At 49.4% G+C, this 19,641-nt stretch overlaps 1 protein-coding gene across 4 annotated transcripts in view; it reads left to right on the forward strand.

Moving 5' to 3' along the window:
• Positions 1 to 7,165, forward strand: part of Hipk2 (homeodomain interacting protein kinase 2) — a 185,588-nt gene extending 178,423 nt beyond the window's left edge. For all 4 annotated transcript variants that reach the window (XM_036182325.1, XM_036182326.1, XM_036182327.1 and 1 more), the window contains exons 13-15: positions 808 to 1,055; positions 5,157 to 5,320; positions 5,952 to 7,165. In XM_036182325.1, coding sequence (XP_036038218.1) covers positions 808 to 1,055; positions 5,157 to 5,320; positions 5,952 to 6,413 — 874 coding nt within the window. In that variant the 3' untranslated portion in view covers positions 6,414 to 7,165. The remainder of the gene's footprint in view (positions 1 to 807; positions 1,056 to 5,156; positions 5,321 to 5,951) is intronic.
• The last annotated feature ends 12,476 nt before the right edge of the window (positions 7,166 to 19,641 follow it).

The following is a 19,641-nucleotide window of genomic DNA, read 5'->3' on the forward strand; positions in this document are numbered from 1 at the left end:
TAACTGATCAGTGTACAAAAATAGAAGAACATCCATTTTTAAAACCTTGCATAATACGCAGTAAGTTCCACATCTGTCATCCCAGCAGCCTATGACCAAGCCACAGGCAGATGGAATCAGTTCCTAGAGGAACCACAGGAGTATAAACCTTTGAAAAGCAAGTGCTAGCCAAGAGCCACCCCAAGCCAGCTCTTCCTTGTTCCCAGTTAGAAAATGAAGACATGGGCTTGGGATCCACTCCCTAGTGGCATCAGCACACAAGAGACTTGCCTTTAGTACTCAAGACAGTACTGTCTCCTGACTTGGCCCCGAGGATAGGAACTCTGCAGGAAGGCCAAGCCGTCCCTACAAATGGGCACCCAGGGGTCCTAGGTGGCCTGAGCACAATCACCCAAATTCAGCCCAATTTCTATTTCTCAGAGTTTCTGAATGATGCTGCTGAGATCTTGAGAGCTTCACTCCTTCTACTCCTCTGCCAGCATCCTGGATCACTGGATGCCTCCTCCCTTCCTGCTTACACTCTGCTGATTCTCACAGGCCCAGAGCCCAGAGTCAGGGCCATTTCCCTTCCAAGCTGGTCCTCTGCCTGCCTAGTTCATTCAGGTTGTGTTTCCTTGCTCAGACAGACCCACCAAACTCCACTGAACCTGCCATGTGAGGACAGCCCAGGCCTATCCGATTGTCTCACTCGGCGTCAGTGGGCCTGGTGCCAGGCCCAGCCCTGCTCTGCCGGCCTCGCCATGTACTCTCTGGTTGTCTCACCTCACAGCCAGCCCATAATTCTAACTTCTCCCTTTAACTCTGCAGCACAGTCTCCAAGCAAAGAAAAAATGTCATCAGCTGTGTCACAGTCCACGATTCTCCCTGCTCGGACTCCTCCAGCAACACCAGCCCCTACTCGGTGCAGCAGCGCACAGGGCACAGCGGCACCCACACCCTGGACACTAAGGGGGGCCTCGAGAGTCACTGTGCTGGCAACCCCCGCACCATCATCGTACCTCCCCTGAAGACCCAGGCCAGCGAAGTGTTGGTGGAATGTGACAGCCTAGGGCCAGGTAACTGGGGCCACAGCAAACTCTTCTCTGCTCTCACAAATGCCAGTCCTGGTGACACAGGAAGTACCTAATTATTTCATATGATCTGTGTTGCACACACGGTTCTGTTCAAGCAGCCACAGTGAGAGTCTGCCTATACCACAGAAAATCATCATTTTCCTTTTGAAATTCTGCAAGCATGGCTGTCCTCATGGTGGCTCTGTCATTTCCTATCAACTGGTTTGGTCATTGCTGACATCTTCCTAGAGCCCACTGGGACAGTGGGTGTCCTGTGGAGGAAACACTTCCTCTGAGTTGCCATATGGGAGTCATGGACCTTTATCGGGACTTTTTCTTGGGCACAGAGATGTGAGCTGAGCACATTGCTCTCGGCTTTGTTTAAAGAACTAACATTCTCTGAGGCTTATTCTGAAAATTGAGCCCTAGCAGGAAGCTGGTGAGCTGAGCCTTCAGAATCAGCACAGTTGTTCATCATGGTCCTACTCAGCAACATCACTTCAGTGTTTTCTTCACTCAGGCTCACATAGATGAACCGAGAGTTTAAGCCAAAAGTGTCTGCATGTCCTGTCACATGCTGTCATCAGCCACAGTCAGGCCAGGGAGCATCTTCATGTCAGAAAGGGACACACTGTCAAGCTTTGTCTAAACATGAGAGGCTACCTCCTGTCTGTCACCTGACATGGCAACAGGAGACACCTGAGGTTACCCTGGAAGATAAGGATCCTTCTTTGCTGGTTACAGCTTTGCCAGGCCTAGAAGATACAGGCTGCTGAGGTAGAGTAGAACTCAAGATGAGATCTCTAGGGACTTTTCCAGTCCGCTGAGGCAGCCAGCCTGTGACCAGCCTCCCTTTTTCACACCAAGAACTCTGCCTGAAAGGAAATGGAAACCAGCTTGGGCTTCTTTCTCTCTGACCGTCTGACTGGGGTGACCATGTGTGGTGTGCTCACAGGCCTCCTTGCCGAGCACTCACCATGACTTTAAAGGTATCCAAGCTACCTTCTTCAGAAGACAGGCTCATCAAATGCATCTGCCTGGCACCCTGCCACTGCTGCTCATTTTTAGATCCTAGCTGCCCCCACAGTCTGTGGAGTTGATGCTAGTTACAGAGTCGTGCCCTAGGGCTGAGAAGCAGAGTGTGGGGCCCACAGTGCCCTGGCTAAGAGATAACATGAGGTTGCTGAGCTGCTTGGTAAAGGGGGTATGCATATGGAATGAACCCCACAAGGACTCTCTAATACAACTAGTCTCCGTAGTAACTCTGCAGTTTCTATGATTCCCAAACAAAGGAACTGCAAGAGCATGGGGGTCTCAGACTAGCCCAGGGCCATGCAGCTGGTCTCTCACAATCTGCTGCTGGAGCTTACCTGTGCTCTAAGCACATTTGTTGCACATACACTGCTTGAATGAGGATCTATTCCCTCAAAGCCACAGAATCTACATTAGGATAGTGATGGCCCCCTGCCACCTCATTCACCTCTGCCAAGGAAATTACTCCCTGAATCTCTTGACCCCTTCAGGACCTTCCTGCATTCAGGGTTCTTCCACTCAGACAGCTTGATCAGCCCTGACATAGTCTCCTCATCTTGTCATCACAATAAAGGTACTAGGTGAACATCAGGCTCCTTCTAATGTTAATATTTAGCAGACCCAAGCTGTAGATCCCTGAAACTAATTGATTCTGCCTCTAACATAATCCTACAAAGTTCCTAGGATGCTGAACTAGAGCAGAGATCAGCCCTTGATCTCTCAATTCCAGCTCACAATCTCCTGATGCCCAAGAGAAAAGGGAGCTCTGCCGACAGACAGCCAAGGCATGCAGCTTTGTTTGACCCCATAGCTAGTCCTCAAAGACCCAGGTCTGGGCTGGACTTGGAGAATCTCACTGACTTAGCTTGGGCACTGAGTCCTAAATGTCGTCTGCTCCACTAGTGCCTGGCAGCTTCTGGATTCCTGGCAAGCTCAGTACACCAAGTCCCAGGCACTTCCTAAGGGACTTTGATGCCGTGGGTAGGTAGGAGAGACCTTGGGTGCCAGTGCACAGTCAGATTTAGGGACGTCTTTCTGGGACCCACTATCTCCCTCCCAGTAAATCAGATCTTCCTTTGCTTGAGACTGGGAGTCTCTTGAGAGGTAGGATGGTCCCTCTTCCTTCTGCACATGCCATGATCTGCTGTCCCCAGGTTTCCAGTTTCCCTTTGTCCTTCTCCTGGAGCCAGTGCCCTTGATGGAACTCTTCTCCCATCATTGGTGGTCCACAGCACTGACTTCATTGCCCTGGAATTTGTCAATCCAGCCTAAGTCATTCAAAGGCCCCATCTTTTATTATACATGTTCCTGAATGTGTAGTGCCATCTGTCCTAAGAATGAGATAGAGACCTGTATTTTAGTCATTTCCAGAAACTTGGTGAAGGAAATGAATCATTAACTCCAAGACACAATGTGACAGTGCTCAGATACACTTGGACTGATGGAGGTGAAGAGGTTTATTGCCTCTCTCTTACAGTATGCTCTCTCTCCCCTTGAGCAAAGCCCTCCTCAGACTTGTTAAGAGATTCAACACCACCTTTGTGCACCTGTCTCATGCAGCCCATCTCCCAGCTGGCATTATGTTCCTGCCTAGACTGGGACTTGGTTGGCCTAGGGCAGTGGGAGGCAGGCAGTCCTTCGACCTCCAAACCAAAACCTTGTCTTCTCAACTAGTTCTTTGTTCTTTAGCTTGTAAGAGTACAATTAACATGTTAGCTGTGGCTTTGAAACATACAACACCAACAGTACAATCCACAGGCTTTTGTTCCTGCAGGCACTCAGATCACAGAGGAGGTGTCTGGGACCTTCTCCCACCCATGTCTGCCTAGGATCTGTGCAGGTTTAAACAAGACATGCAGTGTCCCCTCATAACTGTCTGTCTGCTTATGGTTGGTTCTTGGGTATTGTTCAGTAAAGAGGCTATAGCTGAGCCAGGTGTGGTGATGCACATCTGTAATGCCAGTGCAGAAGAAGCAGAGACAGGAAGATTCCCCATTTGAGGGCAGCCTGGGTTACTTGAGACCCTATCAAAAATAAAAGGGGAGAGGAGAGGGTTATGACCTGTCCGTTTAGGTGTTCTTCTTTGCAAAGCATCACTTACTTTATTCAGCGGGTGAAGATCTCACCCCTGCCCAGCTAAACAGTTCAGGCCTTTCCTACCCATCCATTACTACCTCCCTGCATCCCCTGCCTCTTGCTTTTATGCTCTGTGATGCCTCCTGATTACCACTCTCACCCCATCTGTCCCTGGGTGGTACATGGTCACAGTGTCTGGCAGACAGCATGTACTTAGAACATATTGGCTAGGTTAAAACAGTAGGCTCTAATAGAGCTCTGGGCTCCCCTAGAGCCGTCTAATATGGGTATTGTCTTTCTCAATCTCCTACCCATTAAGGCTGTGGTCTTCCTACCCAGCAGCAACATCCAGAATATACTAGAATGCAGACTCTCATGCCACCCCCCAGCTACAAAGCTGGACTCACATTGACCCAAGTATAGAGCTACATCCTAGCTGGGCAGAGTCTCTACATTGTCAATAACATAGGAACAGTTGTTAATGTCAGCCATACTGGGTTCTCAGGCCATTCCCTGGGAAAGCTAGTCTCATCCTGCCTTGGGTCAGGAAAACTGCAGGGTTATTGTAGCCTCTACTGTTCATCCTAGTTGTTTGTTAGGGCCAACCACTGGCGTGATCACGTCTGATCCTCTTGGCTACCTGGGAGGGAACCAGACAAGCCTTCTTCCTTTCACAGACCTCCCAGGTAGTGCTATGCACTTTCCCTAGAAGACCAGTATGGGGCCCAGCTTGGACCTGTGCCTTTACCCTTGATTTTGTTACTCCTATGCCCCTCATTTGCAGCTCCAATTGACCATGTAGCCAAGGGCTAGAGCCCAGCTGCTTCTCTAGAGTCAATGTGAATGCCTGACCAGGTTCAGGGACCGAGTGGTTTTGGTCTGGGCGTCTCAGGAACATGTCCTTCCTAGAAGGCCACTGTTTACAAGGGGAGGGAACGAGTCTGCTAGACAGCCAAGGACATGCCACCTACCTATGACCTGTTCATCCTCCCACAGCACTCAGTACCAGTCACCATTCATCCTCCTTCAAGTCCAAGTCCTCCAGCACCGTGACCTCCACCAGTGGCCACTCTTCAGGGAGCTCATCAGGAGCCATCGCCTACCGGCAGCAGCGGCCAGGCCCCCATTTCCAGCAGCAGCAGCCCCTCAATCTCAGCCAGGTAAACCCCGACAGCCACAAAAGGCAGTGCCCTAACCTAAGGGGCCTTGATGGTTTATTCCTATGCTAGACCAACCCTGGGAAAGGCGGTATCACTGGTTCACAAGAGCCAGCCCAAAGCAAAGTAATAGAGTAGTTAGTGATGTGGTGCCAGAGCTGAACTGCTGGTCAGAGGGCCGCATGGACCCAGCAAAGGTTGGGCATAGTGTCCTGCCATTGCTTTGGGTCCACAGGCTAGCCTCACTGAAGGGGATCCTCACAGTCAGAGCCCAGACCCATGCAGAGAGTACCCTGGGACTTGCACACACACCCATCATTTGGGCTCTCAACAGGAGAGAGGGCTCTTTCTTGGACTGGTTCTGGAAGTCCCCAGTTTTAGATTTCACAGCATGTGGGAAGCAGTTACTCTCAGAGGGTCACTCTAGCCAAATCCCACTGGCTTTGTTCCAGGCTGGCCGAATATCACCCTAATCTGGTAACTAGCCAGTCAGACATTACTTTCTCAATCCAAACACATTTTTATGCTCTCCACTTTTGAAGGGAAACTGATGTAGTTCTTCTGTCTTCCCATTCTGTCTTCCCATACTTTTCCTCTTCCCCTAACACAGTCCCTCTGCTCCTTTTTTCCTCAGGCTCAACAGCACATGGCTGCAGACCGCACTGGAAGTCACCGCCGACAGCAGGCCTACATCACTCCTACCATGGCCCAGGCTCCATACACCTTCCCGCACAACAGCCCCAGCCATGGCACTGTACACCCCCACCTGGCTGCAGCTGCCCACCTTCCCACCCAGCCTCACCTCTACACCTATACAGCGCCCACAGCCCTAGGCTCCACTGGCACCGTAGCCCACCTGGTGGCATCCCAAGGCTCAGCACGACACACTGTGCAGCACACTGCCTATCCGGCCAGCATCGTCCACCAAGTTCCTGTGAGCATGGGGCCCCGGGTCCTACCCTCACCCACCATCCACCCCAGTCAGTATCCGGCCCAGTTTGCCCACCAGACCTATATCAGCGCCTCACCAGCCTCCACCGTCTACACTGGATACCCACTGAGTCCTGCCAAGGTCAACCAATACCCTTACATCTAAACACTGGAGAGGGTCTGCAGGGTGAGGGGTGGAAGAGCTCCCAGCAGACCTGGGGAGCTGGGGTTTTATACTGCAGGTGCCGCACACAGAGAATGCAGATGGGGCAGGGAGGGGGGCAGCTGGGGACTTGAACTAGAAGGGAGGTCTTAGGGCAGAGAAGAGAACATTTTAAAGGAAGGGATTAAGGAGTGGGAAATCTATGCTTTCTATTTTAAAAAAGAAAAAGGAAAAAAAAGAAAAAGAAAAATGTTAGTAACAAAAGAGGAAAAAAAGAAAAAAACACAGCTCACAAACCCATTCTGCACCAAACTGGAAAGAAAAAGAAGAGCTACAGGAAGATTCTGGAAGCAAGGGGCCCCAGTTTTTGAAGAACTTTATGAACTTTTTAAAGATTATTTTCATATGGCAGCAAGTGACATTGAAGAATTTGCTGTCAGGGACACCTGATACAGAAATCCAATAGATTTTTAATTAATTGAACATGAAAATTAGGGATTTTTCCAGAACTCCAAAAGGGTCAATATCCCTTTCAAATGTCAGGCCATGGCCTGAGGAGGCTCATATTTGGGGATTGGTCTGAGGTTGACAAAGCCCAGTTCTGGCTCATTCGTCAGGAATACTGGGGTTGGCCAGACTGATGGAAGAAGACCCCTCAGGAGAGGGGTGGGTTTCCTCTTTTGGGGCACTCTGGATAAATCTCTAAGCAATGTTATTCCTCAGATGTCATTAATAATGTATGTTGCCGTCTTTAATTTTTTTCTTTTCTGAGACTTTTTCCTCTTTGAATCACCCCTAGTCGTGTGGCATAGGGCTAGTGGTCGCCGTGGACACTCGAGTAGAGTGTAGCACTCTGCACCCTTGTTTCCTACCTTGTGTTCGACTCCAGTGATACCAATAGACTATTCCTCAGTATAATTGCACAAAAAAGTGATAGGACATAGGCATGGAACCAATGTGCTGGTCTAGGTGAACGAGTGAGTGTGCATGAGTGTGCACGTGTGGGTGTGAGCAGGGCTGCCACCCTCCCTGTGTGTCCCTTGGCACCGCCGTCACAGCCCTTGCGGTCTTGATTTTACATCATTCCCTCCTAGTGCCTTAATGACCGACAGACAGACAGACAGACAGACAGACACGGTGAAGGGTTTACTTCCACTGGTACTCCAAGAAACTGGCTGGGGCTGGTCAGATACGTTCTCAGCTCTTGTGTTAAGCTGTTAGACTATTTTACTGGGTCTTTTTGTTTTTGTATCATTTTAATGTCATGTGGATTGTCTTTCCTGGGCTCGTTGTGAGCAGGATTTTAAAGAAGCTTGCATTAAAAGGGGAGAATCATGGATCTCAAGAGGGATGTGGGAGCCAGGTCGGGGCACACAGCTGGTTCTTTTGCTGAGTTTTACTCTGAGGGCACAGGTCCAGAGAGACTTCTACCCTGCTCTAGCTCGGCCACAGATGGTGTGAGGGGGGTCTTAAGAATGTCAGCTTTGCCTCAGCCTCCAAGCCCACCACACCTCCTTCCTGGAGCCATATGGGGAGAAGCAGGAGACCTGTTCCCATTTCTGGTTACTTTCCCAGTCCTTCCCTCCCCTCCCTCCTTTCCCCCCTACCCCCTCCCTTCCCCCCTCCCATAAGAAGCCTGGTCCTCTGGGCACACCCACATCTCTCTCCACCAGCTCCAGGGCTGCAGTCAGACTGCTTGTGTACCCAGCCCTCCCCTGCAGACCTCCACCGGTGAGTTTGCTGTTGCTTCTTCCTGAAGTTATCCTAGGCCTCCCAACACACTTTGATCTCTGCTTTTGAGAGAGATGCAGCAGGCAGCGGGGCTGGAGGGACATTGGGAAGACACTCCCATGGACAATTAAGCCTCCAAAGAAATCTGCCTTGCACCCTCTTTGCACCTTTGCTACATCTGGACGTTTTCTCCAGTTTTGAACAGTGAGGTGGGTAGGGATTTTGTATTCCTACTGAGAAACTGAAGCCATGGAGGTTGGAGACCAGTCGGGTCCAGGATGGGACATAATAGCATGGTTTGAATTGTTTGATCCTGGTGTGAGTCCTAGCTGGCCCCAATCCACATCTTCAGGTAAAAGGTCTAGTCAGCAGTCCAGACTCCCTCCCTGTCTTCTTCTGCAGACCCTAAGCAATCTACTGTGAAAGGCTTTCTTCATGATACCTTTCCTTCTTCAGTAACAAAGCTTACTTAGCTTTTAGCTGTGAAAAACTCTGGAAACTTCCCTACCCATCAATTCTTATAAAGTCCCCAAACTGGGTTTGTCTTAGTGCACCTTGGGCCAAAAAGAAGAGATGCTGGAGCCTGGCAAGGCCTGACCCACCTCCAGCCAAGGACTTGCTGGAGACATAATGAATGAAGTGGGTCTGGGGTAGGGAGCTGCATCCTTCTCATCCTGCTCAGAACCACGTTAGCCCAAGACTGGCTTTAGCTGAAAGTGAGACACAGGAAAAGTCAGTTCGAAGAGGGGTAGGGAACAAAGTCTGTGGAGAAGCCCTGAGCTAGAGGCTCCTAGAGCCTCTCCAGCATGGAAATCCATCTGTCACACAGTTTCTTGTGGGACCTTCACAGACTAAGTCACCAGGCAGCTAGTCCTGACTGAAAGTGGGCCTGGGTTTGCCTCACTGTGTGGCAGCATCTGGAGACCAGCATGGTATGCAGCTGGCCTTCTGGGGGAGGGATGACTCTGTCCTCTCCTCTTCTTGGTCCCTGCATTGAAGCTTCTCACTATTCCACCTTCTGTGTCCTCCCTTTCCCTTTGCAGATGGAGAGTGAACGTTCTTGCTGCTCATAAAGTTAGTATTAGTGTACTGACTACTTGTGATATTGTCACTGTCATTGTGATCACTATCACCTTGTTGCTACTCTAGTCAGGGTTTGAAGTATACATTTATTCAAGTATTTGTGTCTTCTTGGTAGTATTTAAATTTATTTTATTATAGCTGTGAGTATATGAGTAGACTGGAGGGACATACCTATGTCCAATCTCGTCAGAGAAAGAGAAAGAAAACAAAAGGAAAGGCCCAGGAATTAGGAAATGTTTGTCATCTCTGCCCATAAACAGCTGTGAGGAAGGCCTACTGCAAAGCAGAGACTCGGATCCTCGGGGCCCTTCTGTGCGTGGCCCAGCAGTACACAGCCACTGCTGGGGCAATGTCTTCTGGACCCTTTGGCAGCTTCTCCCATATTCTCTGTGCTTTCCTCCATGTCTGAACTACTGACCAGATTTTAGCCTGCCTCACAGCTGACATTCAGCATAAAAGGCCCCCTCTCAAAGCTGCCCTAGACTTTCCTGTCAGCATACTTGGAGTGTGGCTTATCTCCCTCAACGCAGCGACAGTGGTCCCACCCAAAAGCCATTAGGTGTAGTGAGGGTGATGGGCAGTCGGTCGGTGCCTCTTTTTGTCTCATTCAGTCCTGCTCAGTTACCTCCCTTCCCATTTCCCTAGTCTGCTGCTTCCCCAGACACCCTCCCAGCACGCAATTCGAGGGAGCCAAGTAAAGGGATGGGACACAGAGAGCCTCACGCAGAGTCCAGCAGCTGCTCAGACACTGCAGGCTCCCTTCTAAATCACTGGCAAGTGAAGGGCACAGGGGGACTTGTAGCCGCCTCCCTCCTGGGCTCTGGCTCTGCCCGCCAGTGCCCTAATTGTGGTGCTGGGTGTGTGCACATTACCCGCTGTCACCCAAACACCAGGCCCCTGGGGAAGAAGGGGAGCGCTGGCTTCCCCAGACAGAAGACAGCCACTGTGCAAACCCTCATCCTACTGCTGCCTGGGCCACAAGTCGATGCACAGAAGACCCTCGCTAGTTAGCATCCTCACCCAAGTTCCTTCTAAGGTGCTCGCACCACATCCCTTTGGCAAAGAAGATGGAAGAAAGGCTGCCGTCCTTAGGACTCCGTACTCTCTCAGTGGGAGGAGGCCCACATTGTCCTTAATGGACTGTGTGTCCCTGGTGCACCTCCTGGTGCACCCTCTGGGCCTCTCCAAGGAATAAACACTGCTCAGCATGAGGAAGATGAGGAGGAAACACGTCTGTGGCACCTTGTGACCCTCCGGTCAGCAGACTCCGCTACTCGCTGGGTTCTTACTGACCATCTGGGCCTTAGCACCCGGGTCTCTGTGTTAGTATGTTAGGGTGAGGTTTTAGGAAAGCAGATGAGCAGGCCAGTGGGTAGGCAAGGCTGGTGTTAGTGTCAGTTAACCCTGTGAAGTGGATGTGGTTGATGTGATTCAGAGGAAAGGGGGTGGGGTAGCCCAGTGTCCCCTGGACTGTATTCAAATTTCTCTCCTTCCTGGTGGCAAAGTTGTTTTCTGCTATAAAAGCCAACTTGGCTTTGTTCTCTTTGCCTCTAAGGACTGGAACTGACCGACCACAGTGTGGAGCAGGTCAGGAAGGGAGGCCAACCCAGCAGAGAGGACCTCCCTGGACCAGGTCTCTGGAGTTGCAAACACTCTTTTTGAACAGTGGTGGAGGAGTGGGTTGGGTGATCGTAGGGGGTGGAGTTAATGTTGAGGAGGCTTAAGGAAGTATTACTGGTGGTTCATGGTAGTAAGGGTGATGGTCCTCACTCTGCCCTTCCCTCTCCCAGGTTCTCGTCATCTGGCTGAGGGCAGGGGAGGGTGTGAGCATGGCTCTTGCTGGCCTGCCAAGTAGCTGTAGAACAAACAAACAGAAGGAAAGAGCTTGGTGCCCTCAGCTAGCAGAGTTCAATGAGAGGCAAGGTCTCCTTCCATGGCCCAGCCTGACACCACACAACTCCCCAGCCAGCCATTGTACCACAACACATTCTGGCCCAGGGGCTTACAGGCCACGCTCCTCGCTCCTTTTTTTCCTTCTTATGTGCTTTATAGATTCCTGAAGGGGAAGCCCCAGAATTAAGCAGGCCAGAGATGTCCTTACCAAATTAGAACAGAAAGTAAAATTGTCCCTTTCTATAGCCAAAGAACCTTCTCAAAGACACCTCTAGAGAAGAGCAAATGTCATTCATTCCCTGTCCCTTTCTGGGCAATACTGTCTTCGGTGATGCAGTTTATTTATCTTCCCTCCTTCCTGCCTCCTCTTTGTATTTCACTGCATTTGTTCCAAAACCACTCATCTTTAAAGAGGAGTGGAGTAGCGGTCCTAAATGCTGCTGCTCCTGGGGAACCGAGGCCCTACAGTGCTCATTTATGCTTCATTGATCTCATGGTACACTGCGGGGCTAGAAAACCAGCAAGCAGACCTTCGCTGGTGACCCACACTGCACCCCAGGCTTAGGCAGTATCTGTCCACTTGCCTAGTCTCTACAAGCAGTACTCAGACAAATCCATCAAGCCTCTAAAGAACCAAAGAGGGCAAAATGAGGCTTACTTAATTGCAAAAGAAACCTCATGAACACTTTGGCACTATGGCTCATTATGGCCAACTGAGAAAAGGTTTCCTGTGTCTTTAGGGCAGCTCATGAGAGAGCCCAGGCCGTCCCAGAATTGCCAGAAAAGAGACCCTGGAGGCTCCCTGTCACAGACGACCCCCCCAAATCCTTTCGGGGTCCTACATCTCAGACCCATGCAGGAGAACATTGCACTGATTGCCTCTTGCTGCACACTAGTAGTACCCGGCGTGTAAGGACTGACCAACATTCATTGAGTGTTCACGGTATGCCAAGGCCTGTCTGGGCATCCTCCCACGTCACTGTCACACCCCGGCAAGAGTCAGTACCCCTATTTGACAGATGGAAAAGCCGGCCCTCTGAGAAAGTGGCATGTGTGAAAGGGAAAACGTGACGCATTTCAGAACCCCAAGTTTTTAATCCTGTTTTGTTAATCAGGACTTTGCTGTATGAAGTTTTGTTTCCCTGTGAGCAGCCTGTCTCTAATAAGCCCTTCAGTAATGCTGCCCTTCCTGTGTGCCAAACACTGTGCTAAGAATTGCTGGATGGACCCCCTGACTCCAGCCATGTCAGTACCTGTATCTTAGAGAGCCTGCAGCCTGCCGGGCCACCCTCTAGTGAGAAGGGGCCGAGGCCTCGGTTCTGTCTGCTTGGCTCTAGAACTGTGCTCACAGTCACCAGCCTGTGGAGCAAAGACAGTCCTTTGCAGAATGTCACGTCCTGTCTTCCCTGTGACTGTGGACTTCAATGGGTCTGTGCAAAGGGGTTCCTGGATTGGATGCAGGTGGAAGAGGAGGAGTTCAACTTGAAGAAAACTTGAGGAGTTTCTCTGGATTCCTAGAATTCCTTTCTGGTTTCTTTCCAGCAACTAGCTTTAGTCACTAGTCACGCTGCTATACCTCTTAGAAGAGTGAAGGGAAAGTGTTCTTTTCTTTCAAAAAAATAAATACAGAAGAGGATTTTCTTGCTTATAGGTAGTCCTAGAAAGGCAATACTAAAAGTCTATATTTTTTTTTTCCAAAATGCTATTTTTTACTGTACTTGATTAATATCTTGACAGCTCTGATCTCTGTACTAGACCCTCTCTTCAGCTCTGGACAGAACCAGGAGCCAGGTTCACGCCAAATTTGTAAATACTATCTGGGTCTGTATCCAGAAACTTTTTTTTCCTATGAAGAAACACAAAAAGAGGAGGAGGGGAAGACAAAGGCAAGCTGGGAAGAGGAACAAAATGGAGTTTTCTTGAAGAGAGACCCTTCTCAAAGAGGTGGGCAAGCGTTGGGAACACTGCAGTGAGGAGGAGGAGGTGCCTCTGGCTGCTGTGAGGCTGGGAGCACTGCAGTGAGGAGGCGCCTCTGGCTGCTGTGAGGTTGGGAGCACTGCTGTGAGGCTGGGAGCACTGCAGTGAGGAGGAGGAGGTGCCTCTGGCTGCTGTGAGGCTGGGAGCACTGTAGTGAGGAGGAGGAGGAGGAGGAGGAGGAGGAGGTGCCTCTGGCTGCTGTGAGGTTGGGAGCACTGCAGTGAGGAGGAGGAGGAGGAGGAGGAGGCGCCTCTGGCTGCTGTGATGCTGGGAGCACTGCAGTCGCTGTTCAGTTCACTTGAGAGATGACAAAAATCAATCTAGAAATGCTTGAGGACTAGATTTGAACTTCTTTAAGACTTTTACGTATCTGCTCAGTTGTTTGGTTGAGTTTCTTGTTTCTCTTTTCTTCTAAAAATGTCTTTACTGACTGGCTCCAGACTCGCTTGCCTAACTTCTTAGGTCGTTTACACAGTTCTAATTCTTCTAGAACTTTAACTCCATTGGAAGCAAACCCAACTAGTGCAGACCTAAGACCCTGGTTGGTGTCAGTAGATGTTCTGGAACTCTGGCAGAGCACCTGGCAATGTTTTCAGAAGGTTTTAGATACATTATCTTACACAAACTGTGACCTAATGGCAATAATTACCTCAAATGTGGGCATTTGTCCTGGTTTTAGCCTTTTTTGAAATCATGTAGCCAGCTTGATCTTGTGATTTAAAAGACGATGAATTCTCTGTGGGCTGAAAGTAAGGATTAATGTGTACCCTGGTCACTGTTGCCGAAGTGAATTCTGAGAATAGCTCATTGATATCCCAGAAGTGAAACCAAGGAAGAGATGATTCTTTGTGTCATAATCAATGTGATGTTCAAGTACGGGGAGAGCGTGTTTCTTGCCCTTTGCTTTCTCCAGTATCAAGTAAACTACGCAATTGACTGTCAATATTCAAGCATACTTTTGGCTACATTTTATAGTTAAAGTATTTTATAGTTTACATTTAACCTGGTACTTTTCAAAAGAAAATTGTTTATAACTGACATCTTCAACCACAGTGATTGATTGACTCTTGTGTTAGAAGCTGTGTCTCCCCAGGCAGGCATGTTCCACTCACACTGTTCTATAGCCCACTATGTATGTTTCCTTTACTGTTGCTTTCCAGTGAACCTGAGAGAATGTGCAGGGAAGTCTAGAGGGAATGGGAAGGGGTGAGTCCTGAAGATGTAGAGGCCTGTGCCGTGTTGTATCGACACTTGTCAAAGCCTTCTTGACAGCATGGAGGGGGCGGTGAGAAATGATCTCTGCTTCCTCACTTCTGTCTTGATTTGAGTGCCTCCTCTGGGACTAGATCACTCACCTGGCAGTGGATGATGCTGGCTCTCAGAAGCTCTGAAGGTATGACCAGTGACCTTTGGTCAGCATTTTGAGAGGGAGAACCATACCCTATGCAGTGTTCGCTAGCTGGGTTTCCACATATCACTGTTTCAGTCTTTTTCTTTCTTTCTTTCTCTCTCTTTAAAATAAAACCCATATAAAATGATGTGTTCTTTAATTTACCCATTGTCAGGCTAAGCTGTGAAACCCAGTTGAGAGGCCTCTGCTGACAGATGCAGGTGCTTCTGAGCCAAAGGAGCTGGGGGTGGGCAGCGAAAGACGGCCCGTGGAAACTGGGTCTGCAGAGGGGATTTACAAAGACAAGTGTGGGTGCCACTGGTAGGCAAGAGAAGACAAGAAATGTCAATTTCCCTGACAGTTTTATTGGGTTTGGGTTTGGGTTTGGGGGTGTTTATTTTTGTTTTGTTGTGTTGTGACTTTAAGACAGGGTCTCACCATGTAGCCCTGGCTGGTCTGGAACTCACTGTGTGGACTGGGTTTGGATTTTATTGTACCACCACTGAACTGGAGAACCCACGGTGACCTGTGGTGTGATGTGACCTTTCCTTGAGCTGACACCTTGAGAGCTGCAGCACGAGGTACCCGGGACTGTTCACCTCTGTTGGCTTTGCATCTGTGGTCAGTGCTGACAGCATGCTCTTGTGAGCTCTGTTAGAATGTCCTTGTAGAATGTTCTTCATCTCCCCCTTCTGAGCCATACTCCCAGGCTCCTGGTGTGTGTGTGTGTGTGTGTGTGTGTGTGTGTGTGTGCGTGTGTGTGTTTTCCTTTGCACTAATAAACCAAATGAATTTTGTGTCATTGTCTTTGGAGCTAACCCATGTTTTTTAAAATGAGAGGTATAGAAATGGGCTCTTTATTAATATTTGAAAAGTTAAATTTACTGCATCTAAAGAAGGTCTCTGCTGTGGCTCTCTTTAGTGTCCTCTCAACCAGCTTCCAAATGGCTCTCTCCTGCCCCTCCCCCGTGTAGACTCCCTGCTGCCATAGCCCCCTCTGCCTCCCTGCTGTCACCACAGGTCCATGCTCCAGCACTCAGGACTCCAGGAAGCTCCAGAGCCAACTAGAAGACTTGCTTAGCCTTGAGAGCCATGCTCCTGCCTCCCTGCTGGGCTGGTGGCCTGCACATTTGCTATGGTCACGTTAGTACTTCCGCTCAGGTCAGGAGGAAGGACATAGGAAGTTTCAAGTGACTTGATGTGCCATCCTCTAGCTTTCTGTGACTCTGAGTGTCACACACACACACACACACACACACACACACACACACACACACACACACGGGCCCTTCAAAGCAGAGATCCTGTTCACACTGCCTCCAAATCTGCTAGCTCCCTGTCCTTCCACAACCCTCTCTTGTGTGCAGCCCATTTGAGGCTGGCTTTCTTCCATGGGTTACCCAGGGCACAATCATTTCTAGCCCCAAAAGCACCCTCCACCCCTTTGTGTGTGTGTTTTTTAACCAAATGAAGTTGACAAAGGCGTATGTTGGGGCTGCAGAATCCCTAGTGTAGTAGCAGCACTGTATAGATAGAGATGTTGATATATATGTTTGTGTATATATATATCAAGCCAAATTTCTGATAGGAAAAGTATAGCTTTATGGATGAGAAGGAAGAGGAACCCTTTAAGGTTGGAGCCAGCCTCAATGTGTCCAATGAGCAAGGCACATCCTGTTCCTTCACACACTGCTAAGGCCTCAGCACCCAGCCCTGCTGTCCACCTCACCTCAGCAGAGCTGGAAGACTGTGATGGCTCTGTTGCTCTGCTGGTCCCTAGCAACAAAGGCACGGGAGAGTGAGGGGACAGATCAGAATGACTGGAATTTTCCAGCCCATTTTGCTCTGACCACATATATTGAGCTGCAGCCTGATATTATATCACATTTCCCAAAAACAAAAGGCACCGTGAAGATGGCGAGAGAGAGCTGTAGCAATGTGTACCTTTCAGCCACCTGTGAGTTCAGGACGCTCTGGGCAGAAAGACATACTCCCTAGGACAAAATCAGGGAAGAGGGGACCTGGCAATGCCCATCCCTAGTCCAAGGAACAAGGCTCCCTCCCCCGAGGTCATCTCACCTAGATATTTCTCTACCAGGTCATCTTAGCTCAATCTTGATAACCCCTTGAAAGCCCTGGCCCATCGTGTTCCTTCACTGTACGGTTTCTGTAATAAAGTGTTAATCCATGTTAATCTGTGTGGGAATTATTGCGTGCAACAGTATTTTCTTGTGTACCTCTTTTTCTTCCGTGATGTGTCTCTTTTTATTTATAAATGTCTACTTTTTTTAAAGGACAAACCAGTGTGTCGTAGACCTCTATGTAACCTATTCCTTAGTCTCATTATAGGTATGTTATAAGGATGGATATTTTACTTGGCTTTAGAATGTTTTTCAAGAAAACTAATTCTTAACTGATGAAGTTGTTGCTACTAAAATGCTCGTTTTCATCATGACGTCGTGCGCTTCTAAATTAATCATCATTTTCGTTGTAGAAAAATGGAGTGAATTTATATTAGTCTTGGAAACTAATAATAGCATTGTAAATTTATGAGATGATTTTAACAGAAAAATTATAGAAGAATATAGTTATTTTAATTGTAATATTACTAACTGTAGGGTGAAGAAGGGGGTCCTGTTGTGGTGAACTCTGTTATAGCTTGTTACTCAGTTTCTTTTTGATCATATTTTCAGTCTCTGAGGTGAAGCGAGTTATTAATGGGATCTGTAAACTCACATATGCATATTGTATATGTGTAGAGATGTGATCACACTGTCTTGGAATTACATTAAACTGTTTGGAATCACTGTACTTTGCCCTGCAGCTTCCTTATCCAGAGCCTCACTAGAGGGCACTGTTGCAAGTAATGTCTGCAAGAAAGTTCTTTAGCCTTTCTTTCAGAAACTGCTCACTGTCCCGAAAGGACTCACAACCCACCTGCACATTGAAACTAGAGATGTCCACATGGCTGGAGTGAGGTGGGCCCTCTGGTCACTGCCAGTGCTACCTACCCTGGATCCTCGTTGTCTCTTCCTGACCCCATCTGTGCCTACATTCCTTCTCTGAGACCCAGGTCACTGCTATCCTGAGCTTGCCAATATTCCTTCCAGATGTGCATTCTGCTTCTTCGCCCTGAACTCCACAGACAGCCTCAGTTGCCAGGGCCGCTATTTCTACTGAAGAGTGCATGCACACGCACACGCACACACACAACCTCAGGAAGCCTAGAAGATGCCAGATACACACACACACACACACACACACACACACACACACACACACATCACAGCTCCTGGCTTCAGTGGTTTCTTTTGTTTTGCCACATATCTACAAAATTTGCCATCCCCTCTTCCTATTCCATCAAACACCACTGCACTCTGGCTTTACAATTTGCCTGTTCCATGTGCTTCATATACATACAGTCATTCATTATTTGTCCTTTTATGCCTGGTTTATTTTAATGTTTTTAGGTCCTTTCATGGATCAGTATGGATCAGAATTTCCTTTGCAGATTAAATAGTGTTCCCTCATAGGCACACACCACATTTTGTATGAATATCTGCCCTGCCCTTGTGGTACACCACTGTGAACTTTGGTGAGCAAAATTCTCTTCAAACTCCTGCTTTTTATCCTTTCAGATATGTCTTATAGAAGTGGAATTACTGGATCATATGACAATTTCATGGTAACTTGTGAAGAACCATCACAGTGTCCCACGGTGATTCACTTTGCATTCTTTCCCGTCTTCAGTGTACAGCTCCATGTTCTCCCCAGCACTCTTGTCCATCCTCAGGATCTCCTGCCTCCTCTTCTTACATGCTCCCAATTCACCCTAAACACTAGACCCTTGGCTCACTTCCTCCACCTTCTTACCATGACTTCTGCAGCCCTTGCTCTCCCACCACACCTGCCATGCTTCCACTAAGCCATCCAACTGCTCAGCTTCTGAGATCCTGACCCTGCAGAACCCCTGACCCAGCGGAACCTCTGACCCCAGAGATCACTGACCCAGCAGACCCCTGACCCTGCAGAACCCCTGACCCCGCAGATCACTGACCCTGCAGAACCCTGACCCTGCAGAACCCCTGACCTTCCTTGCAGACCCCTGACCCTGCAGAACCCCTGATCCCACAGACCACTGACCCAGCAGAACCTCTGACCCCAGAGATCACTGACCCAGCAGACCCCTGACCCTGCAGAACCCCTGATCCCAGAGATCACTGACCCAGCAGACCCCTGACCCTGCAGAACCCCTGATCCCAGAGATCACTGACCCAGCAGACCCCTGACCCTGCAGAACCCCTGATCCCAGAGATCACTGACCCAGCAGACCCCTGACCCTGCAGAACCTCTAACCCCAGAGATCACTGACCCTGCAGAACCCCTGATCCCAGAAGACCCCTGACCCTGCAGAACCTCTGACCCCAGAGATCACTGACCCAGCAGATCCCTGACCCTGCAGAACCCCTGACCCTGAAGAACCTCTGACCCCAGAGATCAGTGACCCAGCAGACCCCTGACCCTGCAGAACTCCTGATCCCAGAGGACCCCTGACCCTGCAGAACCCCTGGTCCCACAGACCACTGGCCCAGTAGATCCTTGACCCTGCAGAAGCCCTGATCCTCCATACAGAACACTGACCCAGCAGACCCCTGACCCTGCAGAACCCCTTACCCCACAGACCACTGACCCTACAGAACCCCTGATCCCACAGACCACTGACCCAGTAGATCCCTGACCCTGAAGAACCCCTGTTCCTCCATACAGAACACTGAACCAGCAGACCCCTGACCCCACAGATCATTGACCCAGCAGACCCCTGATCCCACAGATCACTGACCCAGCAGACCCCTGGTCCCACAGATCACTGACCCAGCAGACCCCCTGACCCCACAGATCACTGACCCAGCAGACCCCTGACCCCACACATCACTGACCCTGTAGACCATTGAACCAGCAGGCCCCTAACCAAGAAAACCCTCAATACTAGATTCCCCAGTCTCTTCAGCCATGCAAATGGCCTGTGGTTTTAGCCAGGCCCCTATAGTCACAGACTCCTATGACTGATGAGAAGCATCCCCCCTTTCCACTGTCTTACTTCCTTAGATTCCTATCTCCAGAGTAACCAGAGAAACCTACAACTTCCTTAACTCCAGT

Source organism: Onychomys torridus, chromosome 3, assembly GCF_903995425.1.
Source record: "Onychomys torridus chromosome 3, mOncTor1.1, whole genome shotgun sequence".
NCBI classification, from domain to species: domain Eukaryota; kingdom Metazoa; phylum Chordata; class Mammalia; order Rodentia; family Cricetidae; genus Onychomys; species Onychomys torridus.